The sequence below is a fragment of the Ahaetulla prasina genome, chromosome 5 (assembly GCF_028640845.1).
Source record: "Ahaetulla prasina isolate Xishuangbanna chromosome 5, ASM2864084v1, whole genome shotgun sequence".
Classification (NCBI taxonomy): domain Eukaryota; kingdom Metazoa; phylum Chordata; class Lepidosauria; order Squamata; family Colubridae; genus Ahaetulla; species Ahaetulla prasina.
In genome coordinates, this window is record NC_080543.1 from 29,227,753 (window position 1) to 29,244,697 (window position 16,945).

The window sequence follows — 16,945 nt, forward strand, 5'->3', positions numbered from 1 at the left end:
GGATACAGTAAACTATATAAAAAATATTAACCTCCCTTCTATAATCTCCATAAAATAAATGTGTTTTATCCACTAACTATGGATTTCCAGCTGTTAAAAGTTCTGGAACATACTATTAAAGAATTGTTTCTTATAATATACTGTCACATTTTAAATGCAAAATACATTTACAAAAACATGCCCTGTAGCCAGGAGACTGGTAAGTATGCAAGTGAATAGAAAGATATAGATATAGATAAATAACAAACTATAATATATATAAAATATATTGCGATACCATGGAAAATCCATCCTGTTTTTCCCCTGATATTGTTTCTTAAAAACTTGCTATAGAACTCCAAATTCAGCACTTTATGTAAGCAAATTCAGTACAAATTTATATTTGCTCCAAGTTGGACCAAACTATTCTATCTTCTATGAGTCAGTCCTTTTAATAGGCAGCTTCTAATAGTCAGAAAAAATGTTTCAAGAGACTTAAGGCAATATTTTCATATATTAAGGATTAGCAACATGTTTTCCAAAGTCATCTCAACTAACAAATGCTCTGTCTTACACATTGGAAAAAAGAATCAGAACACTAAATACAAGCTTGATGGACATGACCTTGTAGATGACCCTCACTCCGTCAAAGACCTTGGAGTTCTCATATCAAATGATCTAAGTGCCAAAGCTCACTGCAACTACATCGCCAAAAAGGCATTTAGGGTTGTAAACCTAATCTTGTGTAGCTTCTTCTCCGGAAAGATTACACTACTAACCAGAGCATACAAAACATTTGCTAGACCAATTCTCAATTACAGCTTGCCTGTCTGGAACCCACACTTCATTTCGGACATTAATACAATTGAGCGTGTCCAGAAATATTTTACAAGAAGAGTCCTCCACTCCTCTGATCACAACAAAATACCTTATGTCACTAGACTTGAAATTCTGGATTTAGAAAATTTAGAATTACGCCGCCTTCGGCATGACCTGAGCATAACTCATAAAATCATCTGCTACAATGTCCTTCCTGTTGAAGTAGTCTTCACTTCAGCTTCAACCACAACAATACAAGAGCACACAATAGATTTAAACTTAAAGTGAACCACTCCAATCTTGATTGTAGAAAATATGACTTCAGTAACAGAGTTGTTAATGCCTGGAATACACTACCTGACTCCGTGGTCTCATCCCAAAATCCCCAAAACTTTAACCAAAGACTTTCTACTGTTGACCTCACCCCATTCCTAAGAGGTCTGTAAGGAGCGTGCATAAAAGCACCAGCGTGCCTACCGTTCCCATCCTAATGTTTCCTTTGGTTGTATTCAATTTGTGTGGTTATTTCATGCTTATACTTAAATATATTGTTGTGTTTGACAAAATAAATAAATAAAATAAAAATAAATAAATTTAGCACTCATGACACCCTTATCTGAGCTCACTTACCTTCAAAGTTAAATAATAACAACAATAATCCAAGAGAGATCAAGAGAGCTAAATCTTGAAACCACCCGTTATAAGATGAAAGTCCTTTCAATTAAAACAAATATATTGTATTTATTTGTTTGTTTGTTTATTAAATACAATTAATTGTAAAATGTAATTTACATTGTATATGGTTGCCTGCAGCAGTGCATGAAATTGCATATGATGCTTCCCACATAAAAAGACTGCTGACCCTGTCATAAATTTGGATATTAAATCTGAAATAATATAATTTGAAAACTGTGGATGAACATTTCCACTTAGATGCTAGTTCAATGCATGACTTATTGGCTTTTGTTCTGAAAGTATTTAACATTTATCAGAGCAGTAAACACAGCAGAGAAGACTTTGACACCTAGGGAAAAAAAACAGATTATTGTTATATGCCAGTGACTCTGGTTCTAATTATCAAACTATGGATTGCAATATATGCTACTGATTCCTTATGGCATAAACTCTTACTTTTTATACAGGGTATATTACTCATGCTAATTTGTCACTACAATGATAAATGGATTTGTAAGCTTTTGATGATTGAAGTCTCCAGAGAAGGTTCTTTAGGGTGCTGTATTTCGCCCCTCCCAAAGTTTTTATTCAGAAAGATTAAACAGCTACCTTTCTGCAAATTGCTTGGAACTTTGCCCGCTTTATACGCAAAGCAGAAAGAAATGGCCTGAGGTGAGCTAGACAAGACCAGATCATTTCAGACAGCCATTTCTAAATTCTTCCATACAGGAAAAACTTTATACAAATAGAAAATTAAAACAGCCAAAGTTAGAATCTTTCTCTTTGCTTCTCAATGTTTAGTTGTGGGGAAATAGCTACTTCAGGTTTCTCTTGATACCTTGACAAAAATACTTCTGAAAGTGTATTTCAGAAAGTGACCCCCTGAGTATATGTGAGCAAGATGAGGTGGTACAAATTGACAGTGTAAATTCAGATATAGATACGGGGTTTCATTTTTGAATGCTGCACGTGAACAACCAGCGCAGCCAAGAAAAAAGTGGATACAATTTTTACTGAGATTTTGTTGCATGCTGTAAGTATGGTATTTCTATAGAAAACCAGCATCTACCACTTATATATTATGCAGCAACCTTATTCTCTTAGCATGCTATTTTTCAGCCTTCTTCTGTATATGCAACCAAATGTTTACATCTTTTTATTAAACTTGTTAACTTTTGTAAATCAACTAGTTCCTATAGGTCAGGAGTGTCAAACTCGATTTCATTGAGGGCCGCCTCAGGGTTGTGTTTGGCCCTGGGGGCCGGGGTGGGCGTGGCCAGCTCAACATCACTCGTGTTGGCGCCTGTGGTGGCACGAGCGGTATGCCAGCAAAATTTTCACTGGCAGAGGGTTACAGGAGGCCATCGCAACCAAAAATGGAGCTTGGGAGCCCATTTTCGCTGGCAGAGGCACCGCAGGCTGGTCCTTCACTGTTTCCAGGGCAGCCCCACAGGCCAGATCTAAGCAACCCGTGGGTCAGATCTGGACAGCAGGTCTTGAGTTTAACACCCCTGCTATAGGTAAAGGTTAAGGTTTCCCTGTCCAGTCATGTCCAAAGACATTTTACATGGTGCTCATCTCCGTTTTTTGGCTGAGGGAGCCAAAGTTGTCCAAAGACATTTTCTATGGTCATGTGGCCAGAATGCCTACATGCATAGTTCCTGTGCATGTTTCTTATAATGGACATTTTCAAAGAATGATTCAGTCAATTGAAGTTGGGCAAAATCAAATCACAAGGAGTGAGTGAGTGAGTGAGTGAGTGAGTGAGTGAGTGAGTGAGTGAGTGAATGAATGATTCTAGATTTAGCATTTAACTAGGGGACAAATCTTTATATTGTGAATGTAAATAAATGACAACTGCCTCTTCTGTAAGGAACATCATATACACATAAGACATACTAAGTTTACGAAGAAATCAATACCTACTTTTAGCCACCAGCTCTTCCTGCAAGCAGGCCCAGTTAAAAAGCAGGCCATATTTATGGCGATTACTTAGAGTGCCTTAATAATGTTGTAATGTGATGTTTCCAGACGAAAAACCACGAGAAGCGAACAAAAGCAAATCATAGCTTTGTTTTATTGCTTTATTAAATATGGCACATGAATACAAGGTGGAAATCTTTAGTTCCATGGATGTGCTATCTTTCCCTTGCTTTGTGTTTCCTAAGAATTCTCTGAACTAAGCCTCAACTTGAATTGGCACCTGCACTCAGAATGTGTTACAGATCACATGCGTGCATTAAAAAACAAAAAGAACATTGTTGCCTCAGTATCAAGAGTAAGGGGTAGGAGAGGAGCTTTTAACTTACAGCCTTTGGGTGGTATGCAGCCCTACAAACAGGTTGCAATACTTAGGAAACAATATTTAGGAAACTTTGCAAAATTGAATCTCTTTATGGTAAGTAGTCCACGAAAGGAGAGCAGCAGTGTTCCTGCCCATTGTCATGAGTGTAACCAATGAGGTGAGATCAAGCCAGATTGGCAGAGGTTTTTTTTTTAATTTGAATTTATATCCCGCCCTTCTCCGAAGACTCAGGGCGGCTTACATTGAGTTAAGAAGGAGCAGCTTCAAAGTTAAAACAACTTTGCCAGGCATTACAGATCCTTCTTTAGCCTGAGAAGAAGCAACTCCACATCTGAATAGGTCAGACCAAGGAATATCTGCAGTCATGTTTATGGCTAAACAAACTGACTAACCATCGTGGAGTTTTCCTTGCTCTAATGTTAGGCTGCAGAGAAATCAGAAGCCTGTATCCAAATGGGTCAGGCCGAAAGGTGTTTGCCCTTAGCCCTGTATCAAGGCACTGAGTAAAGACTGTAGGAGTTCTTGGTCTGGCTTGGTTTGGACGCAGAGCTGCATTTTCTTCAGTCGAAATCCCTAACAGTTATGCGGGAGCCGGCAAAGTAGGGAGCCTGCAAGTAGAGAAAAGACAGCTTAGGTCTTGGCGAGTCTGGGATGGTCTTTCATTCCACTGGCACCTCTGGTAAGGAGCAGGGGTGAAATTCAGCAGGTTCTGGAGAACCGGTAGCAGAAATTTTGAGCAGTTCGGAGAACTGGCAAATACCACCTCTGGCTGGCCCCAGAGTGGGGTGGGAATGGAGATTTTGCAGTATCCTTCCCCTGCCATGCCCACCAAGCCACGCCCACAGAACCCATAGTACAAAAAAATTGGATTACACCACTGGTAAAGGGAGATGCAGCATGTTGGAATCTATGTGCCCAGCGTGCATCAGTGAGCCCAGTGCAAAGTGGCTGTCCAGGGCTAGTAGGGGTAGGGTTGGCAAACACATTTGCCTGGAGGTTCAGCAGTTATTGCATTTCCCAAATGTCTTCTGAAGTGCCAACAATTAAGTTGCTCCTAGAGACTTTTCCTATTAATGTATCAAAGGGCTAATAAACTGATTCTCGTGTACTGTTTGTGACCAATTGAGAGACATCTGGTCCGTCTGGGAGATTAAACAGAAATGCTGTAACACAACAAGAAGCTATTTCTTGTTAAACTAGCAAATTGATTCAAAATATTGAAAAATCCACTGGATTCCCTCATCTCCATTTGTAAAATTCTCTCATGGAACAGCTGAAACACATCCCTGGTTTCCTCAGTTTAAAGCTTTTATCCCTAAAAAGTATGTTTTAATTTTAGCAGCACTAAATTATTCAGATTTATAAAATCACAACTATAATGCAAAGAGTTCTAGAAGTATCATGGTGAAAATAAGTATGAAAAAGACAAAGCGCAGGTCACCATCAGTGCAAAGGGGACACCCTGGAATACAAACTCAAGCCTAGCCGAGGTGTCCAGTTATATGGTTGGGGGGGAAAAGTCAAGATGGTGGAGATAAAAGCTCCACCTGGTTATTTTGTGTCTGCATGTGTATATATGTGTGTGTTTCAAGACATGGAAATTTTTAAGTTATCAGGTCACTCTTTGTAGAACTGAGGAAAATGGCAACCCCAGAGATAAGACACTAAAACTCCCCTATGTGGTCTATTAATATTTGGAACTGTTCAGACAAAAAAAGAAAAAACGTTGTTGTTTCCCAACGAATGCTACGATTTATGATCATGTGAAGAATTCAGATTTGGGACAGAAAAATAATTGTGTCTGAATTATGGCCTCACAAGTGAATAAACAGAATTATGTAAGATAATGGTATTCAGCTACTAATATCATAATGGCAAAGCTTTTCATGTTGGGAGACAAGATGTCTCTCAAAACTTCTTTCCAAGGAAGACAGACAGAAGGTACCATTGTCACAGGTATTCAGTTGCTGCCTCAGAGAGGCCCTTATAGTTTTTACCTTATGTGATTTTTAAGAACGGCTAAAATATTACTATAAATTTGAAATCTTTACAAAAACTTTTTGGAACTTTTAATTTAAAAATCAGTTTCAGATTTTGAAATTGCCCGACTACATATTGAAGACCTGAAATTTGTTCAACACTAAGAGGATACAGTTCCAAAAAAGCTAATTTGATCAAGTGTTTTAAAAATGCCTGGTGCTACATTTTTAGTGTCAGAAAAAAAGCACTTTGAAAAGACTGGATTCTCATTCTAGAGGGATTTGCAAAGTACGCTTAGCTTAATCGTGGTTTATTCAGCGCCATTTTGGGAAACACTAAAATTGATTTGATTCTCACTTTAGACTGTTATTATGCAACTACATCTGATCTTACAAAGGTGCCTTAACCTAACATTTTATAACAAAAACTTGTTATAGGCCTCTTAATCCTTTTAACAATTTATCCTTTCACTTCAGTATTAATTTTCTATACTTTACTGCCTGCATAATTGGGGTAATTACAAAACCTTGGAAATCAAAATATTGCTTGATTTCTCAATATTCTTAAATGGGTTACTTATTTACATTACATGATTAACAAGTACCACTATTACTTATGTCAGTATTCGTAAGAGGTGGTGGCTCTCCTAAATATGCAACAAGCTGCTAGGGCAGGGGTCACCAACCTTTTGGACCTCAGGGACCACTAAATTCATTTTAAATCCCACTAATATGACCTGCCTAATGACTGGTGGGTGTGGCTAGGTGGTCAAGTGACTGGGTGAGCATGGCCAACTCAATGTCACTCACATCGAGGGGCGCCTCGTCAACCACTACTCACCCCTCCCCTCCCAGCTACTCCTTGCCTGCCGGCCTGGGCTCCTTAAGGCCCCAACAGGAAGCAGTTGTTGGAGCTAAGCAGCCACCACAAAGTTGGCAAAACAGCTGGCTCAGTTCAAATTGGATCTGACCGAGGAGGCTCATCTGAAGCACCTGAGGACTATGAACATAGGCTTTCCAAGGCCAGGTACCAGTGCCTGGAGGCTTAGCAGGCTGAGACGGGCATGAGGCAGTCCCACTGGAACAAGGCCCTCCAGTTCTTCACCACCAGTGGCAATTCCCTCCAGCCTTCACCCAAAGCCACCCCCAAGTCAGAATTTCTCCCCCTTCCAACCTACACAAAAAGACCCTGAAGGGGAAGACTCTCTGCAGCAACACAAAAGTTCATTGCACATATCTGTCCCAGGGGCCATAGTTTGAGGACCTGATTTAGTGCAATATAAAAAATGCAAATAATTTTTCTGAGGACCACCAGTTGGTGACCGCTATGCTAGAGCAAAGAAAAATTACATAGAATCAAACTTGTTTTAAAACTTTACATGGAATGAATTTTTTAGCTATCTGGAGAAATGTTGACTTGAATCTTATTTCTTACCCGATATTCATAGGCTTACGTTGTCTAGAAATTACATAAAAATATTTTTTGTCTTTCCACAAGAGACACCTGCACTGAAGCAATTTATGAGGTCATGAAACACCTTCCTTGAACATTTTTTTGTATTATTGTAATTTGTAATAGTGCTATTGCACATTAACGATAAATATTGCTGCTTATGGAATTTCCATAGTATAGGTATATATTGGAGTGGTTTAAATCAGTGAAAATTATTTTAAGTAAAATAACTTAACTAAATATATAAAACCTCTGTAATTATTATTTTATTAGTATCAACCAGGAAATCAGATGTTCAATATTCTCCTGAGGTTATACATAAACAAATGCAAAATTGAAGTAAGAATCTTAAAAGTCAAAATTGTATAACAAAACAATACTCCATCAAAAAAGTGTGTAAAATTACAAGAATGCTATTTTTTAAACACTGGCACCATTATTTCATAACTACAGAATTCTCAATCAATCCCCAGATTATTCCGCCGAGTTCATAACTGCCAGCATTTTTATTGAAAATGCAAAAAATTTAACTTTGGTTTTCAAAGCAATTATATTTTATCAAATCAGAGGTTATTGGAATACCATGTTATATTTCACAGCTAAATGGAAAAAATGTACTTCCCCCCCTACTGCTATTTTAACTTACAAAATGGGCAGACATCAAAAATGTTATAAAAGATAACAGAAAAAGATACATCTCATTTTAATTTGAGACAATACAAAATTTTGAAAATGGGCTAAAACTAGTAGTGGATTGAAAACATGAATTTATACAAATCAATCAATGGTATCACTTATAAAAAACATTAGCAAAGTAAAGTATTTTATTGTGGGAGGTTTACTACCAGGAGTATCCATGGCATAAAGCCCACAATCATCACTTGACATGGTATCCTAAAAGGATTACAGTAATTTAGTATTTAACTTTACCTGCTTAGATAGAGTACTCTCCTCTGTATTAAAGTATTTGCAAATTCAAACTTACTACTAGCCAATGAAGTCATACATGTAAATTCCTTGCAGATCAAAATGAGAATATACTTAGTGATTGCAGAAGCATCCTAAATTATTTTTATCCTGGAAGTACTTCATGCCACAGAAATGGTATTTTAATTCTCATCCTTCCAAAACTGGCAAATTTATACAACTCAGTAGAATATTGTACATAGCAAAAGCTGAGCAAATACAAATTGGTTAAGAACATTTTTTTATTGTGACCAGTTACATGGGGAAAAACATGTTTTGCATATTCCGGTATATATTTATTTCCTACCCTATCATGATTATATAGGGCATGTTGCTCAAAGCTCTTGTTATCATTCTATCAACTTATTACATGAAGAGACAAAATTCTGACGTGATCCCAAACGGGCAAAAACATAAAAAGTTAAGTTTCCAGAGGAAAAAAAAGGGAAATGTTGACTTTACAAGGGCACCTATTAAAAGGACAACAATACTAAATTTTTTAAAAATGTATTTACTTAGAAGCAATCAGAATGTCAACAGCTACAACTTTTTTTTCTTTTTTTTTGCAATTACAGAGTGGTATTTAGTTAACAGAACAACTATTATTTTATGAGGCAGACAACTCAAGATGAATAATAAACTACATCTGCATGTATAACTAATTTGTGCTGTGCACCAACAAGAACCTGCTTTAAACTTCCATGCCAATTTACAACCCCCATTCTGTACTAGGCAACATTAGTGGCCACTGAGATACCACTAAAGGACAAGTCTACCAAAAGACATATTTGGTAGTTTTGAACTATACAAAAAAAGAAAAAGGAAAAAAGACACTGTACAGTTTAAAAACAAATCTTACACAGCCTTATGCTTAATTTTTTTCCTTTCTTTAAAAGGAGTGAGTTGTGTACAGGGGGGTTAAATGCTTTTATAGACAAGAAAATCTGATCTAAAAGACTTATTCATCATCTTCTTCCTCCTCATCCTCCTCTTCTTCTTCCTCGTCTTCCTCGTCGTCCTCTTCATCATCATCATCATCATCTTCCTCTTCTTTCTTTTTCTTGCTTTTCTCAGGCTTAGGAGCTACCTTTTTGGGTGCATCAGGCTTTCCCTTAGCTCGGTATGCAGCAATATCCTTGGTTTGAAAGCAAAAAGAATTTTGTTTACACAACATAAACTCGTTTATAATGGGATCAATAGTTATTCAGTTTAAATGCAAATAAAACAAAAATGCAATTCTGATCATAAAACATGTTTGGATGACACAGAAAGCCGGCTGCAGTTACACTTAATAAAGTTTAAATGAAAGAATCCAACTTTTCACACACTTCACTTAAAGAGTAGATGGTGCCACCTTCAGCATGTATGAACTATGTTCCTTTGAACTGCATAGTAAAACCCAGTAAACCAATCCTCAAATAATTCATTTTTGCTTCATTTGTTTTTTAAAACGTTTTTCCATTGCCCCAAGTCCGTGTTTTGATATTCTAAATTTTATTTTATATTGAGAAATATTCTGAGTGGTCTAAAGTGTTGATGCTCAACTCATAAATTCATCATGCTAATATCAAGCCATCATTCATGTTATTCAGTCCTTCCCTAGTCCCTATCCCCAGTTGAAACATGTTATAATCCCAACTAAAAGTGGTTTTATATAGTATATTTTGGCACTACCATAAATTTATGTTCCAAATTCATAAAATTCCTATTATGATTGTGACAATTCAATAAATACTTCTTTTACAGAAGATAGGATTTCTAAGATAGGATCCTAATATTTTACATTAATCAACATGCAGTAAAGCCATAATATTATGAATCTATTAAAAGTTGCTTACAAGATGCAATTATTATTAATCCAAATTATTTTTAAAAATTATCACTAGTGTCTTACTAATTCTCCAGCTTCGTTTAAAATGTATTTTATTTAAATTCTGCCTTATTTTTACAAATAACTCCAGGTTGCAAACGTACCTAATATTCCTTCCTCCTATTTTCCCCACAACAACCCTGTGAGGTGAGTTAGGCTGAGAGAAGTCACCCAGATGGCTTCCATTACTAAGGTGGGATTTGAACTTCCATTCCACAAAAGCAAACAAGACTAAATGCACTAATTTGTTTTTCCTACCAAATTGGAATTTGTATTAAAATATTCAATACTCCAGAAAAAAATGCACAAACGTATGGCTATGCTCTTGATAATAAATGCCTGGATTTTATTCCAATATTATGTTAAAATGGATTTGTAATTTACCTTTTCATATTTCTCCTTCAGTTTAGCAGCCTTCTTTTCAAAGGGCTGTTTATCCTCTGCAGATGTATTATTCCACATCTCTCCAAGTTTCTTTGCAACATCACCAATGGAAAGACCAGGATGTTCTCCTTTGATTTTTGGACGATACTCAGAACAAAATAAGAAAAATGCTGAACTGAAAATAAATTTACAGAACAATTAAGTTTTAACAAATGAATTTTGCATAGCAGCTTCAAAATAATTCAGTATAATACTACCACATATATACAAACTATAAAAATCTACTTACGGAGGCCTCTTTGGTGCATTTGGATCCTTGAATTTCTTTTTTGACTCTCCTTTTGGGGGTACATAGGTTTTCATTTCTCTTTCATAACGAACTTTGTCAGCTCGTGCCATATCTTCAAATTTCCCCTTTTCCTTAGCGGACATAGTCTATGCATATAAAACATGACCAAAAAGCATCCTTAATAAAAGCTTATCATCCCTTTTAGTATGGAATAAAACCTCTTATGAATAAAAATATTTTAAAATGACATTTAAAGAATCAAAAATGATAATTTTAAAATTATATTAATATAAGCGTGCTTTGTATTATCTTAGCAAACAGTACCTTCCACCTTTCTGAACATTTCTTTGAGAACTCTGAGAAATTCACTGAAGCATCTGGGTGTTTCTTCTTGTGCTCTTCCCGGCAGGTTTGCACAAAATAGGCATACGAGGACATTTTACCTCTTGGCTTTTTAGGATCACCTTTGCCCATTTTTGAAGATTTCTAAAAGACAAATTGAAATTCTTGACAAACTATTTTGAATTTCATAGTAAGCAATTTGATTAAGAATGGTCATTGAGATAAAGCTGCACTCTTATCTGACTTGGGGACGGCTGTTTACTTTAAAAGTTTTAATCAAACCTTTTCTGATTATTATCTAGTCTAGAAATGCATTAGCTCCTTAAGTATGTGCAAAGCCCCAAAACCCTTCCCTTCTGATAGAAGGAAAAAATACTAAAATGCATGACCAGAGAATATATATCTAATTTATGTCTTTGCTACCTACTATTTTTTGAAATGTGGCCCTGGATAACAAAGGTCAAGTATAGCCCTTAGCCTAGGAAAGGTTTTCTGATCAAAAAATTAAATATTGTTATAGTAATATATGCAAATCTATAACAAATATTGGGAAACCCTCTGGAGACCTAAGGAAAGGAGAATTCAGAAGTTTGCATATACTATACATTAGGTTCCTGGGGCTGTATTTGCCAGCACATTTGGAGATGAATAATGAAGATATTATCAGTGACAGTTGCGCCCCTTTCTAGACCGGGATGCCCTATGCACGGTCACTCACGCCCTCGTGACGTCTCGCCTGGATTACTGCAATGCTCTCTACATGGGGCTCCCCTTGAAGGGCATCCGGAGGCTGCAGTTAGTTCAGAATGCGGCTGCGCGGGTTATAGAGGGAGCCCCTCGTGGCTCCCGTATGACACCAATCCTGCGCAGACTGCACTGGCTACCTGTGGCCTTCCGGGTGCGCTTCAAGGTTTTGGTAACCACCTTCAAAGCGCTCCATGGCATAGGGCCGGGTTATCTACGGGACCGCCTACTGCTACCGAATACCTCTCACCGACCCGTGCGCTCTCAGAGAGGGACTCCTCAGGGTGCCGTCAGCTAGGCAGTGTCGTCTGGCGACGCCCAGGGGAAGGGCCTTCTCTGTGGGGGCTCCCACCCTCTGGAATGAACTCCCCCCAGGACTCCGTCAACTTCCGGACCTCCGAACCTTCCGTTGCGAGCTCAAGACACATTTATTCATCTGTGCAGGACTGGACTAGATTTTAAATTTATAGGGGTTTTAATTGGTTTTTTAATATTTATATTTATATTTTTAATAATTTGGCATTAGAATAAGTTTTTTAATGGTTATTTTAATTTGTACATAAATGTTTTATTTGCCTGTGAACCGCCCTGAGTCCTTCGGGAGATAGGGCGGTATACAAATATGAATAATAAATAAAATAAAATGCTCAATTTACAAAAATTATGTTACAAGATACCTGTTAATTTTTACTGATAAGAATTCAAACAGCCTTGGCTTATACAAATTATCACAAAATGTTATACTAGCTTCAGTGTTTTCTCCTTGACCACAAGGAATGTCTATACATATAACATATCTATAAATTTTATGACACATAACATAAATTGATACTAAATCCTGGAGAAAAAAAATATTTTCTACTAATTTGGTTAGAAGTCAAAAAGTCTACAACTTCTGAATCTTTTGTTTCTTTCAAACTAAATTGCCAAGCATACCTTGTTGATTATATAATAACCCAAAACTAACCTCCATGCACAGGTATGTTTGTACAATTACCTGAAAAAATCTGCCCCGGCTATTTTCTGTATTTTATATCAAGTACTCTATTTTTCATTTTTTTTCTTCCATGTATAAAATTAAATCAAAGACTTTTTTTACCATGTTCCTTTACAACCTTTCATATATGAGATCTGTCCACATGAAATTCATGCAGAAACATTGTCCTTTACTCAACCTTCTTATGGTATGGTATTTAATCACAAATACTAAATTGGTACTAAATTATCCAATTTCATGTGCAACAACCAATTTCACCAACAGATGGAAACAGGTCACTGTCTGTGAAGATGCATGCCACATTTTAGAATGCCAGAACATTTTTGGCAGATTAAGGCCAGCCACAACATTTCTGGAGATGTTTTCAAACCAGACTGACATGCTAATACTTCACCTATTCTCTGGATTGTGTGAATATAATTTTTCTGAGTTCTACATTATGTCAGAGAGGAATGCATGTGTTATGGACTTTTCCAGGCACATAAGCACACAGTGAGCATATTCATAGACACAAATTTCCATGTGCCACTTCAAAACAAGCTTATAATGAATATTAGAACAGGTTAGGAAAATTATGGATTAAAAATAGGTTTGTGAAAAGTTCTATCATTATTTTTACATAGTAAGTAGGCAATAAAATGACAAATGTAATTCTGCAGGCTTTTATAACTGAGCCAAAAAACAGAAGTTCTACTTCTTAAAAACAATTGAGTTCTGAGCTGCCATCAACACTTAGAAAAAAATGTTGGTAAAGCAATAAAAAACTGCCCTTGTGAGACTAGTAAGGACTTAAAAAAATATAACTACAGTAGTTTCCTACTTGATAGACCTTAAATTTATCCAGCAATATTTAAATTAATGTGTATAATTTAAATTAAGTATTTTGTTTTTTCAAGTGTTTAAATGGTTGCGTTAAACTTTTCTATTAAGGAGCAAAAATACTGTTTCTGAGTGTTCTTAGATATTCAAGAAGCACTTCTGCCTTAATTTGCATAATTTAAGTATAGAAATGTAGTTCTGACCAGTATTGCCATAAAAGCAATTTCCTACCAGTTTGGCCTGTGGACACGAAAAAATTTTTTCTAGACATGCCCAGTCTAAAGTTTTGATCAGGTAAACAAGACTCAAAAATCAAGTACTCATGCCTATATGGAAATAGGTCAGAAAAAAACTCAAGAATAAATAAGGATATCTGAATAATTGGACTCAATAATAAAAAATAGGGAAAAAAGAGAAATATATAAAGAACATGTTACTATATTTAATTTGCCTTACCTTAAGAAAATGTTATTTTAAATAAAGTTATTTCCAAACATACAATATGAAAAGTGTAAATATATCTTAAACTTTTCCTTGTTAATTTACATCCTATAATACAGAGCCTTTTAAAAGTAGAATAGAAAAATAACCACGCCATAGTAAACATACTTTATTAAGTAATGAAGTCAGGCATGTATTTTTTAAAAAGCTGTGCGATAAAGTAAGGAGAAGTCCACATTATGGGTAAGCGAAGTATCACGTGCGAGTTTTTTTTTTTTCCTTTTTAAAGGTTGAGAAAAACTGCCTCAAAACTAATAGGCATTCTTTTACAAGGCCGCAGGCACCACAGCTAAAACCGTGAAACGGAGGGAGCCTTCTAATTCCATGTGCTTCACTATTACATGGAAGAAGCGAGGCGGATTTTTTTTTTTTTTACAATGGCGCAGGCTTCTGCTTAAGAAGGTCACCACCGGCAGCAGCGATTCTCCTTCCATTTTGTGCAACCGCCTTGTTGATGAGAGAAAGTCCCCTTGAAATGCGCTTCGCGGAAGCTCCGCTACGGCGGAAAGGCTCGGCTGGCAGCGGGTGCGCGAGACCCGAGCCCTGCCCGCTGCGTGGCGGCGCCTCTATAGCGAGAAGCGCTGCCCGTGCATTGCCTTTGCAGCAGGAAGAGAGGCCGCTTCTCGGAATGGCCGCTGCTTCATAGAGAATATGGCTCCTTCCTTCCCTTTGTGCGTGTGTGTGTGCGTGTGTGTGTCAGTGCGCTCTGTACTCTGGCGCACACACTCAGCCATTGCAAGCAATGCGAACTGGGGGGGGGGAGGAGAGAGAGAGAAGTGTCTCGTTTCTCCTGAAGCCCGCCAGAACCTCTCCTTTCAGTTTTATATGTCTATATATATTATATAGTTAAAAGCCCCGATTAAGTCAAGGGCGGGAAAAAAAGAGGGGGGGTTGCGGTGGGGGGTTAAAAAAAAAAGGCAAAAGAAAAATTTTTCACCTGCGGCCGATCTGGACTTTTAAACGGTCGCCGGCGCTCTTTCTCGCCCAGGGAGAAAAGGCGCCTTGAAAAAGTTCCCCTGAACTGCGCCCCCGCCCGCCCGTCCGCGCCTCCCCCTTCCCTGCCTTGCGCTTAAGCCAGCCCTCCTCTCGCCTTGTTTTCTCTTGCTCTACACACGGCTCTCGTCAGCCATGTTACAGCAAGCGCAGTTCCCGAGGTGATTTATCGCCCCGAGGCCAGCAACGCCCAGAAACGCTCCTGCAATTCAGCATCGCGGGGCTTCCTGCGGGCGAGGCGACCCCCACCACCACACACACCGCGCCCACTCCCCATTTTTCCTCGGTTTTTCTTCTTCCCCCCCCCTCCGCGTTCGACCGACCACACGGCGTCCGTGTGGAGTCCGCCGCTTCCCCCCCCCCCACCAACCCTTCACAGACGCTGCAGCAATGGCTAGATGGCTCTGTATCGCCGTGCTATGTAAGCAGCTTATTCACACTTGGACCGCTTTCCGCCGCCCCGCTTGCCGGGCTAAAACGGATCGAGTCCTCCTTCTCCTCCATTTACACGGATTTACGGCGTCGATCCCGATCGTGACTGTGGGGATTTTTGGGGCACGAGGGGGGGTTCCCTAGGATTTATGGTCCCTTTTCCCCCACTTCTCCAAACTCCCCAGGCGGCTTTATTTTTAATGGCTCAACCGCCTTCCCGCCACCCTTCTCCGCCTCCGAGGTGACGAGGGAAAGTGTGTGCTCGGTCCTAGCCCGATTTCCCCCCTTTGTGTGTGTGGCTGTGAGGAACGAATCCTGCCCCTCGCACCCCAAAGCCTCACCGTTGCCAGGCTGGGAGCGTCGGCCTCCTCAACTCAGGCTGGCTTCTTAGCCGAGGACCCGCAATATACTTACCCTGTGCCACACTCTCCTACACTCAAGAACCGCAGTTCAAACAAGTCGCAAACACGCTCACACTGGCCACCACGGCTGCCTGGATCTAGTATGTAGTCCAATGCACTGCAATGGCTGTGAGCTGGATCGATACGCAGCCTCCTCACTCTTCTCGGCACTGGTAACATTACTCTCAACACAGGCTTCTTGTCATTGGCTGCCGCCGAGGCAGGAGCTAAGCGGGTTGGAGGAACACCTTCCATTGTCCTGACCAGAAGAGAGTGCTGATTGGTCGCGGCGGGAGATACGTCACTTGGGATTGAAAGGGCGCGCAAATGTAAAAATGAGTGGAAGAGAGATGGCTGAGGCGGGATGTACAGCTCTGAGGCTGAAACTACTGCTCTAGTACAGTGTATGAAGAGAGCGGTTCATAGGCAATGGCATAACTTTCAGTGCAGGCAAAAGGAGCCTTTCTGCTTTAGCCGCACCATCATCCGCACCGTCAAATGAACCCTTTTGCAGCCTGAGTAAAGGGTTCTAAAAACACTCCTAACACCAAACAGTTCCTTGTTATTAAATACAGAAAACAAAAATAAGGGAATCTTTAGTGTTAAACTTTAACCAAGCGGCTCATGGATCTTAGGTATACATAACTTGCCAGTTAAATACATTTGGCAGTTTACCTCATTAGATCCAAAAGAATTGATCCAATTTTACAAAATAATCCCATTTTCTATATGAATAAACTGAGGTCTAGTTATAAACTGGTGGAACACATCTACACATTAAATACATATTGTTACTATAAAACCCTGGTCTTAATACTGTTTGAAAATATTTTTTATACAAATATCCTAAGACAAGCTTTTACATAAGCTTCATTCAGGTAGATGGCACATAACATGACCTAAATAGGAAATCTCTGAAATCCTTATATTTTATAGTCATTCAAATTCTCTCTGTGGACCTAAAGTTCAACCATGGATTTATAAAACTCTTTATTTA

The 16,945-nt window shown here is 38.5% G+C and overlaps 1 protein-coding gene across 1 annotated transcript; it reads right to left on the reverse strand.

Moving 5' to 3' along the window:
* Nucleotides 1-7,460: 7,460 nt before the first annotated feature.
* Nucleotides 7,461-16,119, reverse strand: HMGB1 (high mobility group box 1). Its single transcript, XM_058185812.1, has 5 exons — nucleotides 15,962-16,119; nucleotides 11,044-11,205; nucleotides 10,720-10,865; nucleotides 10,431-10,605; nucleotides 7,461-9,311 (listed from the first exon to the last, which is right to left on the reverse strand). Exons 2-5 carry the CDS (start codon nucleotides 11,191-11,193, stop codon nucleotides 9,135-9,137), a joined length of 648 nt encoding a protein of 215 aa, XP_058041795.1. The 5' UTR covers nucleotides 11,194-11,205; nucleotides 15,962-16,119; the 3' UTR covers nucleotides 7,461-9,134.
* Nucleotides 16,120-16,945: the final 826 nt, after the last annotated feature.